This window comes from Cetorhinus maximus, chromosome 3 (genome assembly GCF_964194155.1).
Source record: "Cetorhinus maximus chromosome 3, sCetMax3.hap1.1, whole genome shotgun sequence".
NCBI classification, from domain to species: domain Eukaryota; kingdom Metazoa; phylum Chordata; class Chondrichthyes; order Lamniformes; family Cetorhinidae; genus Cetorhinus; species Cetorhinus maximus.
In genome coordinates, this window is record NC_135881.1 from 153,713,794 (window position 1) to 153,739,206 (window position 25,413).

Here is a 25,413-nt window from a genome sequence, read left to right on the forward strand (position 1 = left end):
TCCGTAACCCAGAGGGTTTTGAATGCTGTATTGTTGAATATATTTATGGCTGAAATAGACAAATTTTTGGTTTCTCAGGGAATCATGGGATGTAAGGAACTGGTAGGAAAGTGAAGCTAAGGCAGAAGATCAGGCATGATCTCATATTGAGTGACAGAGCAGGCTCAAGGGGCAGTACTCCTCTTATTTCTGATGTTCTTGTGTTTTCAGTTTTCTAACTGGCTGCTAGATTTGATTTACTTGTCCTAGAATTAAGAGTCTGATGGTGCATCCTCTTTCAACTTAAATGCTGTGCTCATTAGTTTAGGGGTATGATTCTCGCTTAGGGATTTTCATGGTGTAAGTATGCGGGAGGTCCTGGGTTCAATTCGCGGACGAGTCTTAGTACCGCTTTTAAGGATGTGATTGCACAGGACGGGGTGCAGAGGAGATTCAGCAGGATGTTGCCTGGGATGAAGCATTTTAAGTTATGAAGAGAGGTTGGATAGACTTGGGTTGTTTTCGTTGGAGCAGAGAAGACTGAGGGGTGACCTGATCGAGGTGTACAAGATTATGAGGGGAATGGACAGGGTGGATAGGGAGCAGCTGTTCCCCTTAGTTGAAGAGTCAGTCACAAGGGGACATAAGTTGAAGGTGAGGGACAGGAGATTTAGTGGGGATGTGAGGAAAAACTTTTTTACCCAGAGGGTGGTGACAGTCTGGAATGCACTGCCTGGGAGGGTGGTGGAGGCGGGTTGCCTCACATCCTTTAAAAAGCATTTGTCATGTCATTGCATTCAAGGCTATGGGCCAAATGCTGATAAATGGGATTAGGTAAGTAGGTCAGATGTTTCTCACGTGTCAGTGCAGACTCAATGGGCCAAAGGGCCTCTTCTGCATTGTGTGATTCTGTGAATTGAGAACCAGTGGACACCGATTTAAAGTTATTGGCAGGAGAAGCAATGATAACATGGGGAAAAGCTTTTTACACAGTTAATGGTTCAAATCTGAGAGTGTGGTAGAGGCAGGTTTAATCAAGGCCCTCAAAAGATAATTGGATAATTATTTGAAGACAAGGAATCTGCAGGGGTGCAGGAAAAAGGCGGAGGAGTGGAGCAAGGTGTGTCCCTTTTGCAGGGAGCCTGCACAGACACAATGGGCAGAATGCCTTCTTTCTATGCAATATTCATTCTATGATTTTTATGATTCTTTCTCACTACTTGTTTCTACTTTAATAATACTCTCACTTTGAGGATAGTAATACTTTTACTCCTGTTTGTAAATTTAGCGCTGACCAACGATTGAACTTGGACCTTCCTGGCCAAATTTTTTTCTTTTTGTTATTCATTCGAGGGATGTGGGTGCTGCTGCTAGGCCAGCATTTATTATCCATCCCTAATTTCCCTTGAGGAGGTGGTGGTGAGCTGACTTCTTAAACTGCTGCAGTCCACGTGGTGTAGGTACACCCACAGCACTGTTAGGGAGGGGGTTCCAGGATTCGGACCCAGCGACAGTGAAGCAACAACGATATATTTCCAAGTCAAGATGGTGAGTGGCTCGGAGTGGAACCTCCAGGTGGTGGTGTTCCCATGTGTCTGCTGCCCTTGTCCTTCTAGATGGTAGTGGTTGTGGATTTGGAAGATGCTGTCTAAGGAGGCATGATGAGTTCCTACAGTGCATCTTGTAGATGGTACATACTGCTGCTACTGTGCGTCTGTGGTGGAGGGAGTAAATGTTTGTGGATGTGGTGCCTATCAAGTGGGCTGCTTTGTCCTGGATGGCCTCGAGCTTCTTGAATGTCGTTGGAGCTGCACTCATCCAGGCAAGTGGAGAGTATTCCATCACACTCCTGACTTGCTTTTTGGACATGGTGGACAGGCTTTGGGGAGTCAGGAGGTGAGTTATACGCTGCAGGATTCCTAGCCTCTGACCTGCTCTTGTTATTTGTTATTTATATAGCTAGTCCAGTTCAGTTTCTAGTCAATGGTAAACCCCAGGATGTTTACAGTGGGGGATCCAGTGATAGTAATGCTATTGAATGTCAAGGGACACTGGTTAAATTCACTCCTTTTGGAGATGGTCATTGGCTGGCAAAAAAATAAAATACTGTGGATGCTGGAAATCTGAATTAAAAACAGGAAATGCTGGAAAAATTCAAGATTTGCTGAGTTTTTCCAACATTTTCTGTCATTGCCTGGCACCTGTATGGTGTGAATGTTACTTGCCAGTTGTCAGCCCAAGCCTGGATATTGCCCAGATCTTGCTGCATTTGGACATGGACTGCTTCAGTATCTGAGGAGTCGCAAATGGTGCTGAACATTGTGCAATTATTAATGAACATCCCCACTTCTGACCTTGTGATGGGAGGAAGGTCATTGATTAGGCAGCTGAAGATGGTTGGGCCAAGGACACTAGCCTGAGGAACTCCTGCAGTGATGTCCTGGAAATGAGATGATTGACCTCCAACAACCACAACCATCATCCTTTGTGCTAGGTATGGCTCCAACCAATGGAGAGTTCCCCCTTGATTCCCATTGATTTCAGTTTTGCTAGGGCTCCTTGATGCCATACTCGGCCAAATGTGGCCTTGATGTCAAGGGCAGTCACTCTCACCTCACCTCTGGAGTTCAGCTCTTTTGTCCATGTTTGAACCAAGGCTGTAATAAGGTCAGGAGCTGAGTGGCCCTGGCAGAACCCAAACTGAGCATCAGTGAGCAAGTTATTGCCAAGCAAGTGACACTTGATAGCACTGTTGATGACCCCTGCCATTACTTTACTAATGATGGAGAATAGACTGATAGGGCGGTAATTGGCTGGGTTGGATTTGTCTTGCTTTTTGTGTACAGGACATACCTGGGCAATATTCCACATTGCTGGGTAGATGCAAGTGTTGTAGCTGTACTGGAACAGCTTGGCTAGGGACTCAGCAGGTTCAGGAGCACAAGTCTTCAGTACTATTGCCGGAATATTGTCAGGGCCCATAGCCTTTGCAGTATCCGTGCCTTCAGCCATTTCTTGATACCACGTGGAGTGAATCAAATTGGCTGAAAACTGGCATCTGTGATGCTGGGGACCTCCAGAGAATGCTAAGACGGATCATCCACTCGGCACTTCTGGCTGAAGATTGTTGCGAATGCTTCGGCCTTATCTTTTGCGCTGATGTGCTGGGCTCCCCCATCGTTGAGGGTGGGGATATTTGTGGAGACTCCTCCTCCAGTGACTTATTTAATTGTCCACTGCCATTCACGACAGGATGTGATAGGACTCCTGAACTTAGATCTGATTCGTTGGTTGTAAAATTGATTAGCTCTGTCTGTCACTTGCTGCTTATGCTGGTTGGTATGCAAATAGTCCTGTGTTCTCGCTTCACCAGGCCGACACCTCATTTTTAGGTATGCTTGATGTTACTCATCGCATGCCCTCCTGCACTCTTCTTTGAACCAGTGTTTATCCTCTGGCTTGGTGGTAATGGTAGAGTGGGGGATATGCCCAGACCATGAAGTTACAGATTGTGATTGCGTACAATTTTGCTGCTGCTGATGGCCCACAGCGCCTCATGGTTGCCCAGTCTTGACTTGCTAGATCTATTTGAAATCTATCCCATTTAGCACAGTGGTAGTGCCACAAACACGATGGAGAGTATCCTCAATGTGAAGACGGGACTTCGTCTCCACAAGGACTGTGTAGTAGTCACTCCTACTGATACTGTACATGTCATGGACATGTGCAGATCTAAAATAGATTCCCTTAAAATTTTAAATTAAATTTTCTTTCCACTATAAACTTTGATTCAACATAGTTGAGTTTTATTCTTTTGCAATGTTGAAGTAGTGTGAAGCAGCGCTCCAGGACATTTTGCAGCAATTATTTTTTTATGTTTTATGTGACATCATCAGTTGGTAAATGGTATAAGAAAGGGTTAGCATTAAGAAGTTAATGTATGCTGGCTAATTATTACAACATGATGGCGTGGCTTTCATTATTTTTTATTTTGGTGGTTGCTTTATTTAATGACAATAAATTAAATTAGAAAAGAACCTGGAGAGCTATGGGTTATTAAGTGAAATACTGTAATTCAATGGAGTACCAATAAAGTCAATATATATTAGTCTCACTGTGCATGTCTCTTTCTTAATGAGTAGTAAGCATAATGGGGAAGCAATGATAAAGGGTTGTAAAGTCATATGTGGTTTGTTGGCATGGTAACAGTTAAGACACTCAAGGACCCTGAAAACCAGCATTAAGATGTTCAATTTTTATTTTGAGTTAGTTGCATAGAGCAAGCATTCTTTGTTTGTGGTACTAATGTCACAAAAAGTACTAATCAGTTGTTGTACAGGATGTGGCTAAGATCACGGCTGATGCTCACTGGTGCTAAGAGTGAATGCAGTTTTGTTTGATTTCTTTTCAAGCGACTGTGGTCTGTTGGAAAGTAATTCTCATTTGGTTACTCTCTGTAAGCATGTAAGCTTGCCATCGTCCAAAATTCTGTCATCCATGCCCTTACTCGCACCAGGCTCTGTTCACCCTCCAGATGGAGAGAAACTACTTCCTCTGTTGGGAGAGTCCAGAACAGACATGAGTTAAAAATTAGAGCTGGGCCATTCCAGGGTGATATCAGAAAGCACTTCTTCCTACAAAGGTAATGAAAATCTGGAAAACTTTCTTCCAGAAAGCTGTTCAGATTAAACCAATTGGTAATTTCAAAACTGAAGTTAATAGATTTTTGTTGGTCATGGATATTAAGGGTTACAAGACCAAGGTGGGTAGATGGAATTAAGATACAGAACATCCATGATTTAATAGAATAGTGGAATCCTGTTCCAAGTTCCTAATACATCTGTGTATATATCTATAGTGATCAATCCAGATCACAAGGTCAGAATAAAAGCAAAAAACCTTGGATGCTGGAAATCTGAAACAAAAACAAAAATAGCTGGAAAAACTCAGCAGGTCTGACAGCATCTGCGGAGAGGAACACAGTTAACGTTTTGAGCCTGAATGACTCTTCATCAGAACTAAAGAAGTATAGAAATGTGGTGAAATATAAGCTGGTTGAGGGGGGTGGGATAGGTAGAGCTGGATAGAGGGCCAGTGATAGGTGGAGGCAAAGAAGAGATTGCCAAAGATGTCATAGACAAAAGGACAAAGGGGTGTTGACGGTGGTGATATTATCTAAGGAATGTGCTAATGGGGACATTAAGGGTAGAAAGCAGGACAAACAAGTGTTCCAGTAATGCCTACCTTGAAGAAGTACTGTTCCTCTCTCCAACAGGATTTCTGCTTGTCCCTTTTGCCCTGTTCACCTTCACTGCTTTCCATTTCTCTCCTGGTGTTTGACAAGGTGTTTACTAAAACTCGCTTTCACAGCCATATTTCCTTCCTCAGTGTTTGCCTCCGTCTCCGACTTACCCCACGTGGATTTCAACTGAAGTTCCATCCCTCATGTTTCAAACCCATCCAGGATTACAGGTATCTCCGGGACATACAATGCTCCTCGGACTGCTGTTCTCGTTGCATCCTGAGATCTACACTCAGTGCCATGTGCCGCCTTATGTACACACTCAACCTCTCCCTCCAGCAGCACCAGCTCACCCTATCTCTAAGCTGTCCTTGTCCCCAGTTTTATTTTATTCTTCGTCTCATCCAACGCCTCAACAAGAAACTTTGTCTCTTTCTTTCAGGTGCAAAGGAACGCAAGCTCCAACAACTCATCGACACCAACGCCCATCCAGGACCCCCCACCCCTGCCCATCCCGCTGACCCCGTCCCGTCTTCCTATCCCAGCCCCGGCTGTGTATTCACCATACCCCCTGACTTTCCCCTCTCTGATGCTGAACGTTCAGTGCTCAGCAAAGGACTGAGTTTCATACCCTTACGCCTTCACCTCAATGAATTTCGGGCTCGGCACGATGCTGAACTCTTCTTCCGCCACCTTCGACTCCGGGCAGGAGCCCTCTCCCCGTTCAACGGATCCTTTTACCCGCCTCCAATATTCTCCCTCCATCTGGACCTCTCCCTCTGGATTCTTACCTGCTCTTGATCTTTTCATTGAGATCTTTCGGAACGGCATCAGTCGTCTCAATTTCTCTGCGCCTCTCACCCACTCTAACCCGTCTCTTTCTGAACTTGCTGCATTCCGTTCACTCAGGTCCAAACCTGACTTTGTCATCAAACCTGCTGACAAGGGTGGTGCTGTTGTTGTCTGGCGCACTGACCTCTTCCTCGCAGAGGCTGAGCATCAACTCGCAGACACTTCCTCCTACCTCCCCCTGGACCATGACCCCACCACTGAACATCAAGCCATTGTTTCCAGGACTGTCACTGACCTCATCTCCACTGGAGATCTTCCCTCCGTGGCTTCCAACCTCATAGTCTCCCAACCTCGGACGGCCCGCTTCTACCTCCTACCCAAAATCCACAAACAGGACTGACCCGGCAGACCAATCATGTCAACCTGTTCCTGCCCCACGGAACTCATTTCTTGCTATCTTGACTCCATTCTCTCTCCCCTTGTCCAGTCTCTTCCCTCCTACATCTGCGACTCCTCTGACACCCTACATCATATCAACAATTTCCAGTTCCCTTGCCCCAACCGCCGCCTCTTCACCATGGATGTCCAATCCCTCTACACCTCCATCCGCAACCGTGATGGCCTGAGGGCTCTCCGCTTCTACCTTGAACAGAGGCTCGAACAATCCCCATCCACCATTACTCTCCTCCGTATGGCTGAACTTGTTCTCTCACTGAACAATTTCTCCTTAAACTTGTCTCACTTCCTCCAAATAAAAGGTGTGGCTTTGGGTACCCGTATGGGCCCCAGTTATGCTTGCCTCTTTATGGGGTATGTGGAACATTCCTTGTTCCAGTCCTACTCAGACCCCCTCCCACAACTCTTTCTCCAGTACTTCAATGACTGCTTTGGTGCTGCTTCATGCTCTCGTCTGGACCTGGAAAAATTTATTAATTTTGCTTCCAATTTCCACCCCTCCATCATTTTCGCATGGTCCATCACTGACACTTCCCTTCCCTTCCTTGACCTCTCTGTCTCAATTTCTGGTGATAGACTGTCCACCAATATTCATTACAAGTCTGCCGACTCCCACAGCTACCTCGACCACAGCTCCTCACACCCCGCTTCGTGTAAGGACTCCATCCCATTCTCTCAGTTCCTTCGCATCCGTCGCATCTGTTCCAATGATGCCACTTTCCAAAACAGTTCCTCTGACATGTTTTCCTTCTTCCTCAACCGAGATTTTCCATCCACGATGGTTGACAGGGTCCTCAACCGCATCCGGCCCTTCTCCCGCGCATCCGCTCTCACTCCTTCCTCTCCCTCCCAGAACCATGATAGGGTCCCCCATGTCCTCACTTATCACCCCACCAGCCTCGGCATTCAAAGGATCATCCTCCACCATTTCTGCCAAATCCAGCATGATGCCACCACCAAACACATATTCCCTTCACCCCCACCGGCGGCATTCCGCAGGGATCGTTCCTTCCAGGACACACTGGTCCACTCCTCCATCACCCCCTGCACCTCAACCCCCTCCGATGGCACCTTCCCATGCAACCACAGAAGGTGTTACACCTGCCCCTTTACTTCCCCCCTCCTCACCATCCAAGGGCCCAAACACTCCTTTCAAGTGAAGCAGCATTTCACTTGCATTTCCCTCAATTTAGTCTACTGCATTCGCTGCTCCCGATGTGGTCTCCTCTACATTGGAGAGACCAAACGCAGACTGGGTGACAGCTTTGCAGAACACCTTCGGTCTGTCCGCAAGCATCACCCAGACCTCCCTGTCGCTTGCCATTTCAACACACCACCCTGCTCTCAAGCCCACATGTCTGTCCTTAGCCTGCTGCAATTTTCCAGTGACGCTCAACGCAAACTGGAGGAGCAGCACCTCATCTTCTGACTAGGCACTCTACAGCCTTCCGGACTTAACATTGAGTTCAACAATTTCAGATCATGAACTCTCTCTCCTCCATCCCCACCCACTTTTTGATCCCCCCTTTTCCAATAATTTATATATTTTAAATATATTTTTCTTTTCCCACTTGTTTTTAAATTTATATCTATCTACCATTTTATCTCCACCTTTTAGCCCATTTTGATTCCTTCCCCCCACAACACCCCCAATAGGGCCATCTGCCACTTGTTTGTCCTGCTTTCTACCATTAATGTCCCCATTAGCACATTCCTTAGATAATATCACTACCGTCAACACCCTTTTGTCTATGACATCTTTGGCAATCTCTTCTTTGCCTCCACCTATCACTGGCACTCTATCCAGCTCTACCTGTCCCAGCCCCCTTAACCAGCTTATATTTCACCATATTTCTATATTTCTTTAGTTCTGATGAAGAGTCATTTGGACTCGAAACGTTAACTGTGTTCCTCTCTGCAGATGCTGTCAGACCTGCTAAGTTTTTCCAGCTATTTTTGTTTTTGTTTCATAGGTCAGGAGTTTGATACAGATAAGAAAGGTATTTGGGCTTTTCTTAGCTCATCCTTCTAGAAAGATTTTACAGTTTTCCGTCACGGTCATGGCACTTAACTGTTTCTTAATCGATTGCTGGACTTCTAAATAAAAATTCCATGTGTTGGTCACTTTGTGAAAAAAAACTTCTTGACATCTATCCTAAATTTTCCTCTGACTGATTTGAGCTGGTGTTAACTTCCAGTATTTATTTTAAATAGCTTTCTGAATCTTTCTACATCGTTTACTATCCCTATTTCTGGCCTTTTGTGCATTGCCAATCATAATTGCCCCAGTATTGGTGGCGGTACCCTTAGCTGCCTAAGCCCACTCTCTGGAATTCCCTCCCTACACCTCTCTGCCTCTACCTCACTTTCTTCCTTTAAGGCACTTCTTAAAAACTATCTTTGATCAGGCTTTTGGTCATCCGACCTAATATCTCCTTATGTGGCTTGCTCCTTTGAAGTACCATGGGACGTTTCATTATGCTAAAGGAGTATATAACCATAAATTGTTGTTATCTTATATACCTCTATAGACTCACTTCCTTCCAAGGCTGACTGGTTCAAGTTTCCCAGGGGTCTCATATTTCATTTGAACTGAAAGTAAGATTAATGATTCTTCTTTGAATTTGTTCTGCATTTACCTTTCTATTGTTCGGTCCATCCATCCTGTATTTATATATTCAATATCTAACGTATATATTGTGCATGCTGTGTCTTGTGTACAATGTATGAACCTATAAATTGTAAATCTATTTCGGTTATGGAGAGAACGTGCATTTCTGCATATTTTAGTTTTGCATCGTTCTGCATATTGTCAATCCGTCCATAGTGTACGTTTCGGTACAATTTAATTGCAATTATGCGTAATTATATTTCTGTATAGAAACTTCATCTAATTCGCACATTATGTGTTTGTCCCTATTTAGTTATAATGCATCCACAATTAACATTGTGTAGTTGCACCTATTGTAAAAGCTCTAAATCTTAAACTGTTCGTATATTTATATTGCAAAGGCAATATATTCTTTATGTACGCAATATTTCTAAATTATATGTTTGTTTTCGATTTAACTTGATGTAACCATGCATTTTTGTAACCTTGGCTATTGTCAATGCATCTAGTTCGTAAAGTGCGTACGATTCCATTCTCTTCTACACATATATTCGTATGTTTTGTAACATATGTGTCCGTTTCTTTGCATATTCAGAACGTGTCTAATTTGTAGATTTTATTTATTTCCAGCAAAATACAGCCGTTCATATATTGTGTTTCTGTTCATAATGCATCTTTGTGACTTTGGTTACTGTGAATGTTTCCAATTCGGGTATGTTTCAATCTCTGTTCACCATGCATTTATCTGAATGCTGTCCCTGTGCTAGTATCTTTTGATTCCTGGTAATGTTTTGCCTTCGTGAATTGTACCTATTTCTGCCTTTGCTAATACCATAAACCTGCGAGAGTTTGTATCTCTTGGAATGTGCGAAACGATCATTTGTATATTGTTTATGTCTGTATCGCTGTGTCTCTTGGTGCATCGTTGTTATCTTTGTATTTGTCTCCACATTGTGTGGTGCTGTTTCAGGGACTTGCTCTGCTGTTTGCCGGCTTCTTGCTGCTGGAGGAGCAGTGACCTTGGAATGGGGATGGGATGGCTGGAGTTCCGGAAGTTGCCGAGGTTTGTCGATGTTTGCCGGACGGTGACTCACGGCTCCAAGATGGAGGAGAGCTGGTAGAGGTGGCAGCGTTTTGCTGCTCGCTCCCTCCTTCCCTCCGCTTGGTGGCTGCCAGTCAGGATCGGGATCCCCGCTTCACGGGAGGATTGTAACCGCACAGCCCGACCAGGAGAAGAAGGCCGCTGCCGCCGACATGAGCTCTGCAGAGGGGGCGGAGGACGCGGCCGGGGACGCCGATATCGCCGCGTTTTTCCGATCGGGTGAGTGAGTGAGTGAGTGGGAGACGTGGGACTGCAGCCGGGCTCCGGGAGCTCGGGGATGGGCCGGGCTGGGCTGGGCCCGGCCCGGCCCACAGTTGTGCCAGATGCGAAATCCAGAAGAGAATGGGAGAGTAGGAAATGGAGGATTTACAAAGAGTAGATAAGGAAATGAGAAAGAGACTAGGAAGAAACATAAGGGGGGGATGGGGAAGGAGAAGAGAACGAGGGAAAAGGGAATGGGAGGTTCTACTGAAAGAATGACGAAGATGCTAACGGGGTTGGGGGTGCATTTATGGAAGATCTGAAGGCAGAAAAAGAGGTGACGGAATAAGGAATAGAGGAAACATTGAAATGAACAGAGGGAGATAAGGTAGAAGAGAATGGGAAACTTGGGAGAGGGAGGTAGGGATTAGAGGGGGCGTGGGACTGTTAAAGACGGAGAGAGGGATACAAAGGAGTTGGGGAACTAGGATAACTTTGGAATTCAGCTTCATTGGGCAACTTATGATTTTAAAGGTTAAACTCAAATGTGATTCTAGCTAATATCAGCAAGCATCAAACCTGAGCTTGATTCTGACCTTACTTGTACCCTTCAGCTGGTCATTGAATAATAATCAGCGTGAGGGTTGATTTTATATTTCCCATCACTAGCTCAGGGGTTCTCTAACCAATTATAAATGCTGGTGCTGCTGACTTGAGAAAATGCTGCCAACTTGGTATAGACAAGGAATTGAAGCTGGGATTTTTTGGCTTCTGTGGCTCAGTACTAAAATGGGCAGTGAACCAACCAACTGAAACATTGGAAGAGATTTCAAATTTGGCTGTGATGAGTAATGTACGATAAAGATTTGGAGACTTGGAGAGGGTCCAAATTAGAATGGGAGAAAAGTGAGAGTAATGGCAAGCTCATGGAAGGAGATTATGTGGGAATTGAAAATAGAATTGCAGAGCAAGAACAGAGAAGAGGATTAAGAGGTACAAAATGGAAAGGAATGGTGAGATGGGAAGATAGCGGGGCATAGAACCAGGTATGGGTAATAGGAGAAAAAGGGAAATGTGAAAGAAGACAAGATGAGGCAATGAAAAGAATGGAATGTATAAAGTTGGAGGATAAAGGTTCTCATATTTTTGATTTATTGGATTATTGGTTTTAGATGTGTGATGGCGCTAGGAAGTACAGTAAGGCAACAAGATGCAACAAGGTGAATTATAGGGAAAAGCAGAATACTGAAAGATAAACAGAAAATGCTGGTAATAATCAAGAGGTCAGACAGCATCTGTGGAGAGAGAATGGAGTTATGAGGCCTATTTGGCCCTTTGCCAAAAAAAAGAGTATAGGCTTCTGTAAATTCATAATTTCACACTGAATATAAGGATTTTTTTGTGGAAATTGCTGACTTTGCTTACACATCTGGGAGTAGAAGGGCAAGTATAGAGTGGAACTAGAAGCAACATGCATATCAAGGAAGCAATTTCCTTTTGATAAAAGATGGGAATTGTGACAAAATGAAATTTAGGAGAGGCCAGGCTGGATTTAAAAATCCATACTGGGAACTGCAGTGGACTTCAATCTAGTTTTTCTGATCTTTTAATTTTTGAATTTTGTTCTGAAGAATGATTTTTTTTTTGTGAGGCAGTAACTGGAAGGCTGACCAGTAATAGCATCTTAGGACTGGCCTGAATCACTCAGCTTTCTGGTTGAACCTACAGGGTTGCCTGTCCAGCTACAAGACATAATTCACAAAAGTTATTGATGTGTTCTTGTTATAGAAATTGGGCTGGGTAACAAAGAAGATGGATAGACAAACACATTTTGGCTATTTTCCCTTGGTATTTAAAATGAGTATCAGGTTTTTTTTGTTTGGGTATACTTGTGTTATCCATTAGGTTCAAGAGTCCATCAACAGCTCTCATCTTTTTCTGAAGGGCATAAAGAGGTCTCCTTTTTCTTACTCATCCATAGGAGGATGGCAAAGTGATCAGCTGTGGAATGGCCCCTAAATAAAATGTTTAATGAAACTTGAAAACAAACCAGGGTCTTCTGCTTGTGTGGACATTGGAATTATGTTGCTAATTTTGTTTCTCTATCAAAATATGTCAAGTCTTATAAAACTTGCTATGTGTCTGGATGTAAAATGTGTTGAAAAAATACACCATCACAAACATGAATCTTCTATATTTTGGACATCTTTGAGAGCCTGATTTATGTACTCTGTCAAAGTTAATATTCTGATGGAGAGAAACAGATTTTGTAATTTTGTTTGCAAAACTTAAGTAGCCTGAAGTATAATGTAGCCTCTGCTAAAATTTCTTATCACTAAATTGAGAGACTCATCTAAACCAAAAGGGTTTTTTTGCTTCAATTGCTGCACCTTTGTGACAGATATTTTGAAGCTATAGCACTGTACACAGTTTGCTGTCTGCACACACACACACACACACACACACACACACAAGAAGTATGCCACCATAAACTGGATAGTCTTATCGGTAACTTGCATTTGAACTCTGATAATTTGAACAATAAGACACTTCGGTTTTCTTGGTTTCTGGATCAGCTAACCTTGAGTTTAACATCATTCCAAACACCTGAATATTTCTAATTCTTGCAGTTTAATTTGATTGTTGTGAAATGTAACACATTTTCCTGCTTGCTGCTGATTGTAGATTGTACATGTGTGTGAAACCTTGTGATAAATGTTTCTAATGTTGCTTTGTTGACACTTCTCTCAAAGTAAATTCTTGGGACTGCATCTATGAAACAATATTGGCTAAATGTTCTGAACAAATTTGGTGCTTTTGGCCTGTTTGTATGGGGACAAGAAAAGTAGTAATTTAGATTAATATTTATTGATTAAAGTTCTAATATAGTATAATGTGCAATCTTTGACATCAATAACACAGTCTGTATTTTCACCTGGGTATAAGTGAATGAAATGCCCTTTTATTTAAAAAATGAGCTAAATGTACGGCTTTAGTTAACTTCTAATATAAAATTTAAATTTTGTAATAGTTTCTCTCTGCATGTTTTATTTTGCTCCTATCCTTTGAATTCAGAATGTTGCAAGAATACACTGACTTATTCCCCCACCCTTCCATCCTCCTGGTGGGGTGACAGGCCTGGGATTCGAGCTTCTGCATAGCTAAGCTTCCTTTCCATTATCCATTATTTTCTCAATTTGTAATGAAAATTGCCATGACTTTTCATTAAACTAACAGCATTGTGTAGTTGAACAATCCAACCGCAAGTAATGTGAAGTTTAAAAATGTGTTAATTGCACTTTCATTTAAATCTTTTTATTTCCTGAGTAGAAATATGCTTGCTCATAAAAGTCAGGTTTATGCTGCTGAAATAGTGACATAAGGTTCTTTACTGAAGATAAGGTATGAGGAAAGGTCTTTCAGCCTATTTAGTGCACCCTGATTTAATTCCATTTTTGTAGCTGTATTTTGAACTCTGTTTTTAAATTTTGTCTAAAATTGTTTTGTACAGAAAAGTTGCTATTGGGTTAGTAATTACGGAGTTACATAGAAGGTAGAAGCACAGAAACAGGCCATTCAGCTCAACTAGTCTGTGCGGGTGTTTTTTTCCAAACAAGTCTCCTCCAATTTCATTCACCTTATTTCAGCACATCTGCTATTGCCACTTCTCACATATATCTAGAATGAGGTCCACAATTGTATACTTTAATTTTCAGTACCAGAGAGGTTGTTTGGCAATGATTAAGACTTATCACACCTGTTTAAAGATTTATATACACTGGAATAGACATGCCCTGAATTTTTTTGGTAAAATCTAGTGGATAGCTATCACATAAATGCCACAACACCCCCTTCCATGTGTTTGAATGGCAAGTTGCTTGGCAAGATACTAGTCTAGAAAAGCTGAGGAATAAAGCAACTTGGACAACAACTTCCTGGTTTCTGTGTTTATCTGCACGTGCCTGAGTAATCTTTAAAGATAGCCTCACCATTACATTTAAGCTCAAAATTTGGGCCATTCTCTCCACATATACTCTGCCCAGTCATTTATAATTTCAAAGACCTCTATGAGATTACCTCTATGTTTTCTCCTTTCTAAAGTAAAAAACACCAACCTGTTCAATCTTTTCCAATAGCTGTAATCTCACAGTCCTGATACAATCCTTAAATACTTTTTTGCAATTTCTTCAATGCTTCTATGCCCCTTTTCTACAGTATGGAGATTAGAACTGTGCACAGTACTCTGTGGTTTGACTAGAGTCCTATAAAAGTTTAACATAACTTCCCTACTTTCGAAATCAATGTCCCCAGAAATAAATCCCAGCACTCTGTTAGCATTTCTAATTGCTTAGCTGACCAACAACGTGATTCTAATGATTTGTTCAACTGTATCCCTTTGTTCTTCTCCACCATTTAGTTTCTTATTTTCTAAGGTTTAGGTGATGTTTCTGTTTTTCCTGCCAAAGTGCATCACCTCCCATTTATCTATGTTAATGTTCATTTCCCACTTAACTACCCAGCCTGCAAGTTTTCTAATGCTTTGTATTATATTGCATTCTCCCTCAGTGTTAGCTGTACCCCCTCAATTTGGTAACAAATCTAAATTTTGATATTAAATTAATTTTATCTAAGTCTAACTCATTAATATAAGTTATGAATAACTGTGATCCCTGCACTGATCATTGTGAACATTGCTTTCTATCTTTCTCCAATCTGAAGAACTATCCTTTATCGCTACTCTCTGCTTTCTGGACTTTTTTTTTAACTGGTTTGCTATCTATTCAGAAATCTGCCCTCGACTCTCATGCCCTAACTTTGGGCATGTTGTACCTAATCAAAGGCCTTTTGAAAATCCAAGTATATGACATCTACTGAATTACCCATGTGTACTCTTTCCATTATCTTTTCAAAGAATTATATGAAATTAGTTAAGCATGACTTAGTCTTTTGGAATCCATGCTGACTATCTTTTTTTTATCTCAATGTTCTTCAGTCACTTTTTTAGCATAGATACTTTAGCCAGTATCTTTCCTATCACAAACTGGTCTATAGCTCCTGGCTTCTTCATAATTTCTGTATATTTGCTGTCCGCCAGTCCTTTGGCAATATTTCCTCTTCTACAGAGCTTCTACTTAGTGGATCTGCTGGCTTCTCCCTAGTTTCCTTTAGTATGTATGGCTGCATACCATCCAGAACTGGAGTTTTATCCTCTTTTAATTTTGTTAGTTTGTCAATTATATTCTTTCTTTCTATCCCAACTGTGTTAATATTCGTTTCAAGCTCATCTTCTAGTGAAATGTATTTCTTTACCTTGTTCAGTAACAACTGAGGAAAAGTACTTATTCTATACTTCTGCCATTCCTTTGTCATTACGTGTTTGTTTATCTTATCCTTTAGAGGCCCTCACCCTACTTAAATGTTCCTTTTGTATTTTTGTGTCTATAAAACACTATTATTTCTTTTTATCTTCCTTGATACTTTGATTTTGTAATTTCTTTTGCCTGTCTGATGGATTTTTTCTGTCTTCTCTCAAGTTCCTCATTCCTTTCTGTTCTCTTCCTTGAGTATCTAAGTATTTCTTTAATGTCGTCTTTAGATTCAGTTTTCTTCTTTCTCTCAATTCGTGGTGCCCCCTAATTAATTTGCTTATTTTTGGCTTTTAGTGGAATTATATTTCTCTTAACCTATCTTTTTGAAGATGTTCCACTCTCTCCTTGATTTTCAAGTTTTTCTCCCAATTTGCTTTCTTTAGCTCCATCCTCTTTCCACATTATTTGCTCTTTTCCAATCCATTACCTTAGTCAGAAAGCAGGAAACTTGGCTTGTTAGTCCAACATCTGTCATTGGGAAAATGCTGGAATCCATTATTAAGTAGTAGTAGCAGTACATGCAGAAAATCAAAACACAGAGACATGTCTACAAGATGACAATGGCTGGGACCTGAATATTCAAGGGTACGTGATATTTTGGAAGGACAAGAAGCTAGGAAAAGATGGAAGGATAGCTCTGTTAATTAAGGATAGCATTAGTACACTAGAGAGGGATGACCTTAGTTCTAAAGATAAGATGTAGACACAGTTTGGGTAGAGATAAGAAATAGTAAAGATAGGAAGTCATGGGAGAAGTCAAAAAGCTCCCTAACAGTAGCCACACTCTAGGATGGGGTATACAGGAAGAAATAATGGGGGCTTGTGACAAAGGTATGGCGAGAAGGATGGGTGATTTTAATCTAGATATAGATTGAATAGATCAGATTGACAAGGGTAGCCTAGAAGGTAAGTTTGAGTGTTTTTGAGACCGCTTCTTAGAGCAACAAGTTCTACAGCCAACCAGGGAAAAGGCTATTCTAGATCGGTTAATGTGCAACTACACAGGATTAATTAATGACCTCATAGTAAAGACACCCCTAGGTAGCAGTGATCATAACAAGATTGAGTTTTGCATTCAGTTCGAGAGAGAAAAGAGTGGATTTGCGACTAGCACTTTAAACTTAAATAAGGGCAATTATGAGGGCATGAAGACAGAACTTGTTAAAGTGAACTGGGGAATTAGGTTAAGGATAGGTCAGTAGAGATGCAGTAGCAGACATTTAAGATATTTCATAACACTCAGCCAAGATACATTCCAGTGAGAAAAAAAGACTCTAGGGGTAGGACACACCATCTGTGATAAAGTTAAAGATAATATAAAATTGAAAGAAAAAGTCTACAATTCCATGAAGATTAGTGGCAGGTGAGAAGATTGGACAGAATACAAAAAAACCACAAAGAATGACAAAAAGAATAATGTGAAATTAGAGAACGAGAGAAAACTAGCTAGATATATAAAGATAGGAAGAGTTTCTACAGGTATTAAAAAGGATAAGAGTAACTAGGGTGAGCATTGGCGTCCTAGAGAGAGAGTTTGGGGATCTAATAATGGAAAATATGGAAATGGCAAGTGAATTGAGCAGATATTTTGCATCTGTCTTTACTGTAGAGGGTACAAATAACATCCCAGAAATAATTGTGAATCAAGAGGTGAAAGGGAGGGAGGAACTTAAAACAATTACAATCACCAAGGAAAGGGTACTAAGAAAACTATTAGAAGTAAAACTGACAAATCCCCAGCTTCTGATGGACTTCGTCCTGGAGCCTTAAAAGAATACATGAGATAGTAGACGCATTGGCTTTGATTTTCCATTTTGGAAAGGTCCCATCAGATTTGAAAATCACGTATATAACTCCTCTCTTTAAGAAAGGAGGGCGACAGAAAGCAGGAAACTATAGGCCAATTAGTTTAACATCTGTGAGAGGGAAAATGTTGGAATCTATTATTAAGGATGTTATAGCAGGGCACTTAGAAACTCTCAATGCAATCAGGCAGAGTCAACATTGTTTTAAGAAAGGGAAATCATGTTTGACAAATATTTTACAGTTCTTCGAGGAACTAACAAGTAGCGTGGATAAAGGGGAGCCTGTAGATGTGGTGTACTTAGATTTCCAAAAGGTATTTGACAAGGTGTCATATCTAAGGTTACTACACAAAATGGGAGCTCATGGTGTAGGCAGTAACATATTAGCATGGATAGAGGATTAGTTATCTGACAGGAAACAGAGAAGGCATAAAAGGGGCTTTTTCGGATTGGCAGGAGGCAATGAGTGGAGTGCCAAGGGATCAGCGCTGGGGCCTCAACTATTTACAATCTATATCAATGATTTGGATGAAGAGACCAAATGTACCATTGCTAAATTTGTTGATGACACTAAGATAGGTAGGAAAGTAAGTTATGAAGAGGATATAAGAAGTCTGCATAGTGATATAGATAGGTTAAGTGAGTGGGCAAAAAAATGGCCGATGGAGTATAATGTGGGAAAATGTGAACTTGTCCACTTTGGCAGGAAGAATAGAAAAGCAGCATATTTCCTAAATGAAGAGAGAGATTGCAGAACTCTTGAGGTACAGATGGGTCTGAATGTCCTAGTACAAGAAAGTTAGCATGCAAGTACAGCAAGTGATTAGGAAGGCAAATGGAATATTGTCGATTATTGTTCATTGCAAGGGGAATGAAATCTAAAAGTAGGGGTGTTTTGCTACAGTTGTACAGGACATTGGTGAGACCACATCTAGAGTATTGTGTACATTTTTGGTCTTATTTAAGAAAGGATATAGTTGCATTTGAAGCGGCTTGGAGAAGGCTCACTTGATTGTTTCCTGGGATGAGGGGGTTATCCTGTGAGGAAAGGTTGTACAGGTTGGGTCTGTATCCATTGGAGTTTAGAAGAGAGGTGATTTTATCAAAACATGTAAGATCATGGGGGGAACTTAACAGAGTGGATGTTGCGAGGATGTTTGCCCTTTTGGGAAAGACTAGAACTAGGGTACAAATTTTATAAATAAGGAGTCTCCCGTTTAAGACAGAGATGAGGAGAAAGTTTTTCTCTTAGGGTTGTGAGTCTATTGAACTCTCTTCCCCAGAGAGTGAATATTTTAAAGGCAGAGGTAGATTGACTCCCTTGTTGGTAAAGAATCTGAGGATATAGAGGGTAGGCAAGCAGGCAAGCAAGTGGCATTGAGGTGACAATCAGGTCAGCGATGATCTAATCAAATGGTGGAGTAGGTTTGAGGGGCTTAATGGCCTACTCTTGCTCCTAATTTGTATGCTCATACAATCAGACAGAATCAATATGGCTTTATGAAAGATGTTTGACAAATTTTAGAGTTCCTTGAGGATGTAACAAGCAGGGTAGATATGGAAGAAACAGCAGATGTAGTGCACCAGCCTCCGCCATTTCTGCCAACTCCAGCATGATGCCACCACCAAACACATCTTCCCTTCATAATAAAAACAAAAAACTACTGCGGATGTTGGAAATCCAAAACAAAAACAAAAACAGAATTACCTGGAAAAACTCAGAAGGTCTGGCAGCATCGGTGGAGAAGAAAAGAGTTGACGTTTCGAGTCCAATGACCCTGCAACAGAACTGAGTGTAGTTAGGAGAGGGGTGAAATATAAGCTGGTTTAAGGTGGGGGGTGGGGTGGGGGGAGAGAAGTTGAGGGTGGGGTGGTTGTAGGGACAAGCAAGCAGTGATAGGAGCAGAGAATCAAAAGATGTCACAGACAAAAGGATCAAAGAGGTGTTGAAGGTGGTGATATTATCTAAGAGAATGTGCTAATTAAGAATGGATGGCAGGACACTCAAGGTACAGCTCTAGTGGGGGTGGGGTGGAAAGATTGACAAGGTATTAGTTGTAGATTTAAAAATAATGGAAGTAGGTGGGACAAGAAAAATCTATATAAATTATTGAAAAAAACAAAAGGGAGGGGGAAGAAACGGGGTGGGGATGGGGGGAGAGAGTTTAAGATCTAAAGTTATTGAATTCAATATTCAGCCTGGAAGGCTGTAAAGTGCCTAGTCGGAAGATGAGGTGCTGTTCCTCCAGTTTGCGTCGGGCTTCACTGGAACAACGCAGCAAGCCAAGGACAGACATGTGGGCAAGAGAACAGGGTGGAGTGTTAAAATGGCAAGCGACAGGGAGGTTTGGGTCTTTCCTTCAACCTCTTCAACATCTTCCCTTCAACCGCCCGGTGGCATTCTGCAGGGATCATTCCCTCCGGGAGACCCTGGTCCACTCCTCCATCACCCCCTACACCTCAACCCCCTCCTAAGGCACCTTCCCATGCAACAGCAGTAGGTGCAACACCTGCCCCTTTACTTCCCCTCTCTTCACCGTCCAAGGGCCCAAACACTCCTTTCAAGTGAAGCAGCATTTCACTTGCATTTCCCTTAATTTAGTCTTCTGCATTTGCCGCTCCCAATGCGGTTTCCTCTACATTGGAGAGACCAAACGCAGACTGGGTGACCGCTTTGCGGAACACCTTCGGTCTGTCCGCAAGCATGACCCAGACCTCCCTGTCGCTTGCCATTTCAACACACCACCCTGCTCTCATGCCCACATGTCTGTCCTTGGCCAGCTGCAATGTTCCAGTGAAGCTCAACGCAAACTGGAGGAACAGCACCTCATCTTCCCACTAGGCACTTTACAGCCTTCCGGACTGAATATTGAGTTCAACAATTTTAGATCTTAAACTCCCTCCTCCATCCCTACCCCTTTCCGATCCCCCTTTTTTCCAATAATTTATATAGAATTTTCTTTTCCCACCTATTTCCATTATTTTTAAATGTATTTCCATCCATTGTTTTATCTCTACCTTTTAGCCTATTTCGATTCCTCTTCCCCCACCCCCCCCCCCCCCCCCCCCCCCAACCTCCACTAGGGCTATCTGTACCTTGCTCATCCTGCTTTCTACCCTTAACGTCACCTATTAGCACATTCCTTAGATAATATCACCACCTTCAACACCTCTTTGTCCTTTTGTCTATGACATCTTTTGGCTATCTCCACCTATCACTGGCCCTGTATCCAGCTCTACTTGTCTCACTCCCCCCTTAAACCAGCTTATATTTCACCTCTCTTCTATTTTTCCTTAGTTCTGTTGAAGAGTCATACGGACTCGAAACGTTAACTGTGTTCCTCCCCACAGATGCTGTCAGACCTGCTGAGTTTTTCCAGGTATTTTTATTTTTATTTTTGTAGTAGATGTAGTGTATTTGGATTTCCAAAAGGCATTCGATAAGGTGTAACGTGAAAGGTTACTATACAAGATAAGAGCTCATGGTGCTGGGGCTAATTTATGGTTAACTAACAGAGTCAAGTGGGTTCTTTTCAGGTTGCCAAACTGTAACTAGTGGAGGACCATGGGGATCATTGCTGGAGCCTCAACTATTTACAGTCTATATTAATGACTTGCACAAAAAGACTGTATTGTGGCCAAATTTGTGATGATGCAAATGTAAGTCAGAAAGCCAGTTGAGGCGGATACAAAGAGTTTGCAAACCAAAATAGATGGGTTAAATGAGTGGACAAAAATTGACTTGGTAGGAATAATAGAACAGCTGAATATTATTAAGTGGAGAGAGACTGCAGAATCCTGTGGTGCAGAGGGATCTGAATGTCCTTGTTTGTGAAACAAAAAAAGTTAGCATGCAGGCACAGCAATTACTTAGGAAGGTAATGTTGGCCTTTATTGCAAGGAGGATGGAGTATAAAAGTAGGGAAGTCTCGCTACAGCTTTACAGGACTTTGGCGAGATCACATCTAGTACAGTTTTGGCCTCCTTACTTGAGGGATATACTTGCATTGGAGGCAGTTCAGAGAAGGTTCACTTGGCTGATTCCTCATAAAACAACCCCTTCATCCCAGGAAAGGTTGAGCAGGCTGGGCCTATGGTCACTGGAGTTGAGAAGAACGTGAGGTGATCTTATTGAAACATATAAGATTCTGAGGGAGCTTGACAGGGTAGATGCTGAGATTATGTTTTCCCTGGTGGGGAAATCTAGAACTAGGGGGCACAGTTTCGAGATAAGGGGTGTCTCATTTAAGATGGAGGTGAGGATGAATTTCTTCTCTCGGAGGGTGTTAATCTTTTGAATTCTCTACCCCAGAGAGCATTGGAAGCTGGATCACAGAAGGCTGAATGAGATTATTTTACAAGGGTGTCAAGGATTATGGGGAGCAGGCAGAAAAGTGAAGTTGAGGCCACGATTAAATCAGATATGATCTTATTGAATGGAAGAACAAGCTCAAGGGGCCAAATGGCCTACTCTCCTGTTTATTATGTTCATTCGTAGTCTCTGCCCTACATGTGTCACTCATGACCCTAATCTTGAAATTTGCTATGTTGTGATCACTGTTACTAAGTTGCTATTCTACTCTTACTTCTATCTATTCTAGTTCATAATTATTGCTGGATCATGCAATGGGTGCTTTAGTATTTTTGAATGCTTGAATTAGATTGATGTTTAGCTGTAGGAGTTCAAATATTTTCCCCAATAACCACTCCTTTCTGCAGTGGACACTTGATAAATAAAGTATTTGTACCTATATCTTGTAGCTTGGATGCTGCATTTGCTTGTAGTTTCAGTAACATATTTAAGGGCAAGACTTACCCATTTATTGAGCCAGAACTTTTAAACATATCAGGTTAAATAAAATTCAAATTTAATAATTTGATTTCACAATGATAGGATCAAAGAATCATATTCACTGCTGATGTTTTTTGTTAATTCACAAGTTCCAAATGTCCTATATGTAAAGCAATATTCTGGCAATAAAATACATTTTGGGTGCATTTCTTTTAAATAACTTAAATGGTCATAACACAAAAAAAGACTAAATAATTGAAACTTTTATTGACAATGCACTTTATGGTAGTGAATCAGATTAAGATCATGATGTATGTGTATGTATATATAGGTAAGGTTTTAGTGCAGCAGACATTTTGGTAATTGCTTTAAAGTAAACAATGTGGTTACTTTAAGATTAAGATACAGAAATTAGAGACAGTGTGACCCACAACTGTACTTACTTTGTGTGATGATGTTGTGGTTTAAATATGGATGTTGGTGAAACTGTACAATAACCCCAAATGGTGCTGGGGTGTTTTTGATGTGTGCTACAGGTTGAGCTTTCTTATTAAGTAAATTTATTGATTGTGGATTGCACCAGATCATGTTTCGCAGTATATGTGGCCGCGTGTTGTTAATCCACTATGGATTACAATCTGCTTGATGATGACTAGGTTGTTGCATTCTGTTAATGTACTAGGGGGAAATTGATAACAATGCTATATTTTTTGTTTTTATAACGTGGACTAGAATTCAGTAGTGATAACTAATTTCGAATCATGTATGTAAAAGATCAGGTGGACTCTGGCTTGACTTAGAAAAGTTGTCCAACAATGTAAGTGATAAGCTCAACTCAGTAACAAAAAGTGCACAAGCTCATTGTTTTCATGATGTACAAGCATTTAAGTTACTTAGCATCTGTGGGTGGTACAGAAGGAAGCTTGTATGAGTCCATCATCAAGTTCATGGTGGTAGATAATTAAACAACTAATTGGAGAAGGCGACTCCATGATTATCCCCATCCTTAATGATGGCGTAGCCGAATATGTGAATACAAAGGAAAAGGCTGAATTATTTGCAGGCACTCTTCAGCCAGAATTGCTGACTGGATGATGAATCTCCGCCTCCTCCTGAAGGCGTATCACAGAAGCTCATCTTCGGCTAATTTGATTCACGCCAAGTGATATCAAGAAATGACTGAGCATGTTGTACAAAGCAAAGAGCCTGATAATATACAACTATAGCACCTAAGAATTGTGCTTCAGAACTATCTGCATTGCTAGCCAAGCTGTTCCACTATTGCTACAACACTGGCATTTGCTCATGAAAATGGAAAATTGCTCAGGCATGTCATGTTCTGTCCTGTATAAGCACGAAAAATCCAATCCGGCCAGTTACCGCTACATAAGCCTACTTCCAGTCATTAGCAAAGTGATGAAAGATATTTCCAATAGTGCTATCAAGCAGCACTTACCCACCAACAGTCTGCTCACTGTGTACAGTCTGGGTTCCGTCAGGACTACTCAGCTCCAGGCCTCATCACAGCCTTGGTCCAAACATGGACAGAAAAGCAGAAATGCAGAGGTGAGGTGTGAATGACTGCCCTTGACATTAAGGCAGCATTTGACGGAGTGTGGGGTCAAGGGGCCTTAATAAAATTGAGGCCAATGGAAATCAGGCTGGAGTCCTACCTAGCACAGTAGATGGTGATTGTGGTGTTTGAGGCCAATTATCTCAACGCCAGGACATTGCAGGCATTCCTCAGAGCATTGTCCTAGATGCAACCATCTTCAGTTGCTTCATCAATGACCTTCCCTCCATCATAGAATGGGGATGTTCACTGAAGAATGCACAGTATTCAATGCGCCATGCAAGTACCAGGCACTGACCACCTCCAACAAGAGAATCGAATTACCTCCCTTTCACATTCAACAGCATTACTATGATCAAACTTCTCCACCATTAAAATCCTTGGGAGGTCACTATTAACCAGAAACTCAATTGGACTAGCCACATAAATACTGTGGCAACGAGAGCAGTTCAGAGGCCGCGCTGTGGATATCCTGTGATGAGTAGCTTGCCTCCTGACTTCCCAAAACCTTTCCACCATCTACCAGGCACATCAGGAATGTAACAGCAAACTATCCGCTTGCCTAGATGGGTGCAGCTCCAACAAAACTCAGATTGCTCAACTGTATCTAGAACTAAATAGTCTGCTTGATTGGCAACACACCCTCCACATTTCACTCCCTTCACCACTGTCATACTATGGCTACAGTGTGTACAATCTACAACATGCACTGTAGCAACTTGCCAAGAGTTGACACCATCTTCCAATCATGTGCATGGGAACATAACTGCCTTCAAGCCCCCCTCCAAGTCACACACTATCCTGATTTGGAAAAGTATCGTCTTTCCTGCATCGTCATTGGAAATTCCAATAACCAGTTTTTCCTTTCACTTCTGTTTGCTGTGTGTGGCTGGCTTGTTACATGCACCTTGAAAGGAACATAGCTTATGCATAGCCTGTTTATTCCCTGTGTGGTATATTGTGGATTGCAGTGCACACATGCAGCTTGGAGGGAACATTGCTCCCTACTTAGCTTGTCTGTCAGTGGGTGTAGATCATGTCGGGTAGAGGGAAAGGTGGTAAGGGGCTGTGCAAAGGTGGAGCCAAGCGGCACCGTAAAGTCCTTCGCGATAATATCCAGGGTATCACGAAGCCGGTCATTCGGCGCCTGGCCCGCCGCGGGGGCATCAAGCGCACCTCCGATCTCATATACGAGGAGGTTTGCGGAGTCCTGAAGGTTTTCTTGGAAAATGATATCAGGGACTCGGTCACCTATACTGAACACGCCAAGCGCAAGACGGTGACAGCCATGGATGTGGTCTACGCAATAAAGCTATGGCTTCGGTGGTTGAAGATAGTTTCAGAAAGATAGTGACTTAGAAACCAAAGGTTCATTGCTCCCTACTTAACAGCACTGTGGGAGTACCTTCACCACATGGACTACAGTGGCTTCATAAGGCAGCTAACCACCATCTTCTTGAGGGTAATTAGGGATGGGCATTGAATGTTGAC

General features: G+C 42.0%; 1 protein-coding gene across 4 annotated transcripts in view; it reads left to right on the top strand.

Moving 5' to 3' along the window:
• Positions 1-10,180: 10,180 nt before the first annotated feature.
• The window catches only part of LOC144678972 (triple functional domain protein), a 663,567-nt gene continuing 648,334 nt past the window's right edge, over positions 10,181-25,413 (top strand). For 3 of the 4 annotated variants that reach the window (XM_078539117.1, XM_078539118.1, XM_078539120.1), the window contains exon 1: positions 10,186-10,401. In XM_078539117.1, coding sequence (XP_078395243.1) covers positions 10,335-10,401 — 67 coding nt within the window. In that variant the 5' untranslated portion in view covers positions 10,186-10,334. Of the gene's footprint in view, positions 10,402-25,413 lie in introns of all 4 variants that reach the window. The other variant, XM_078539119.1, reaches the window with a different exon arrangement.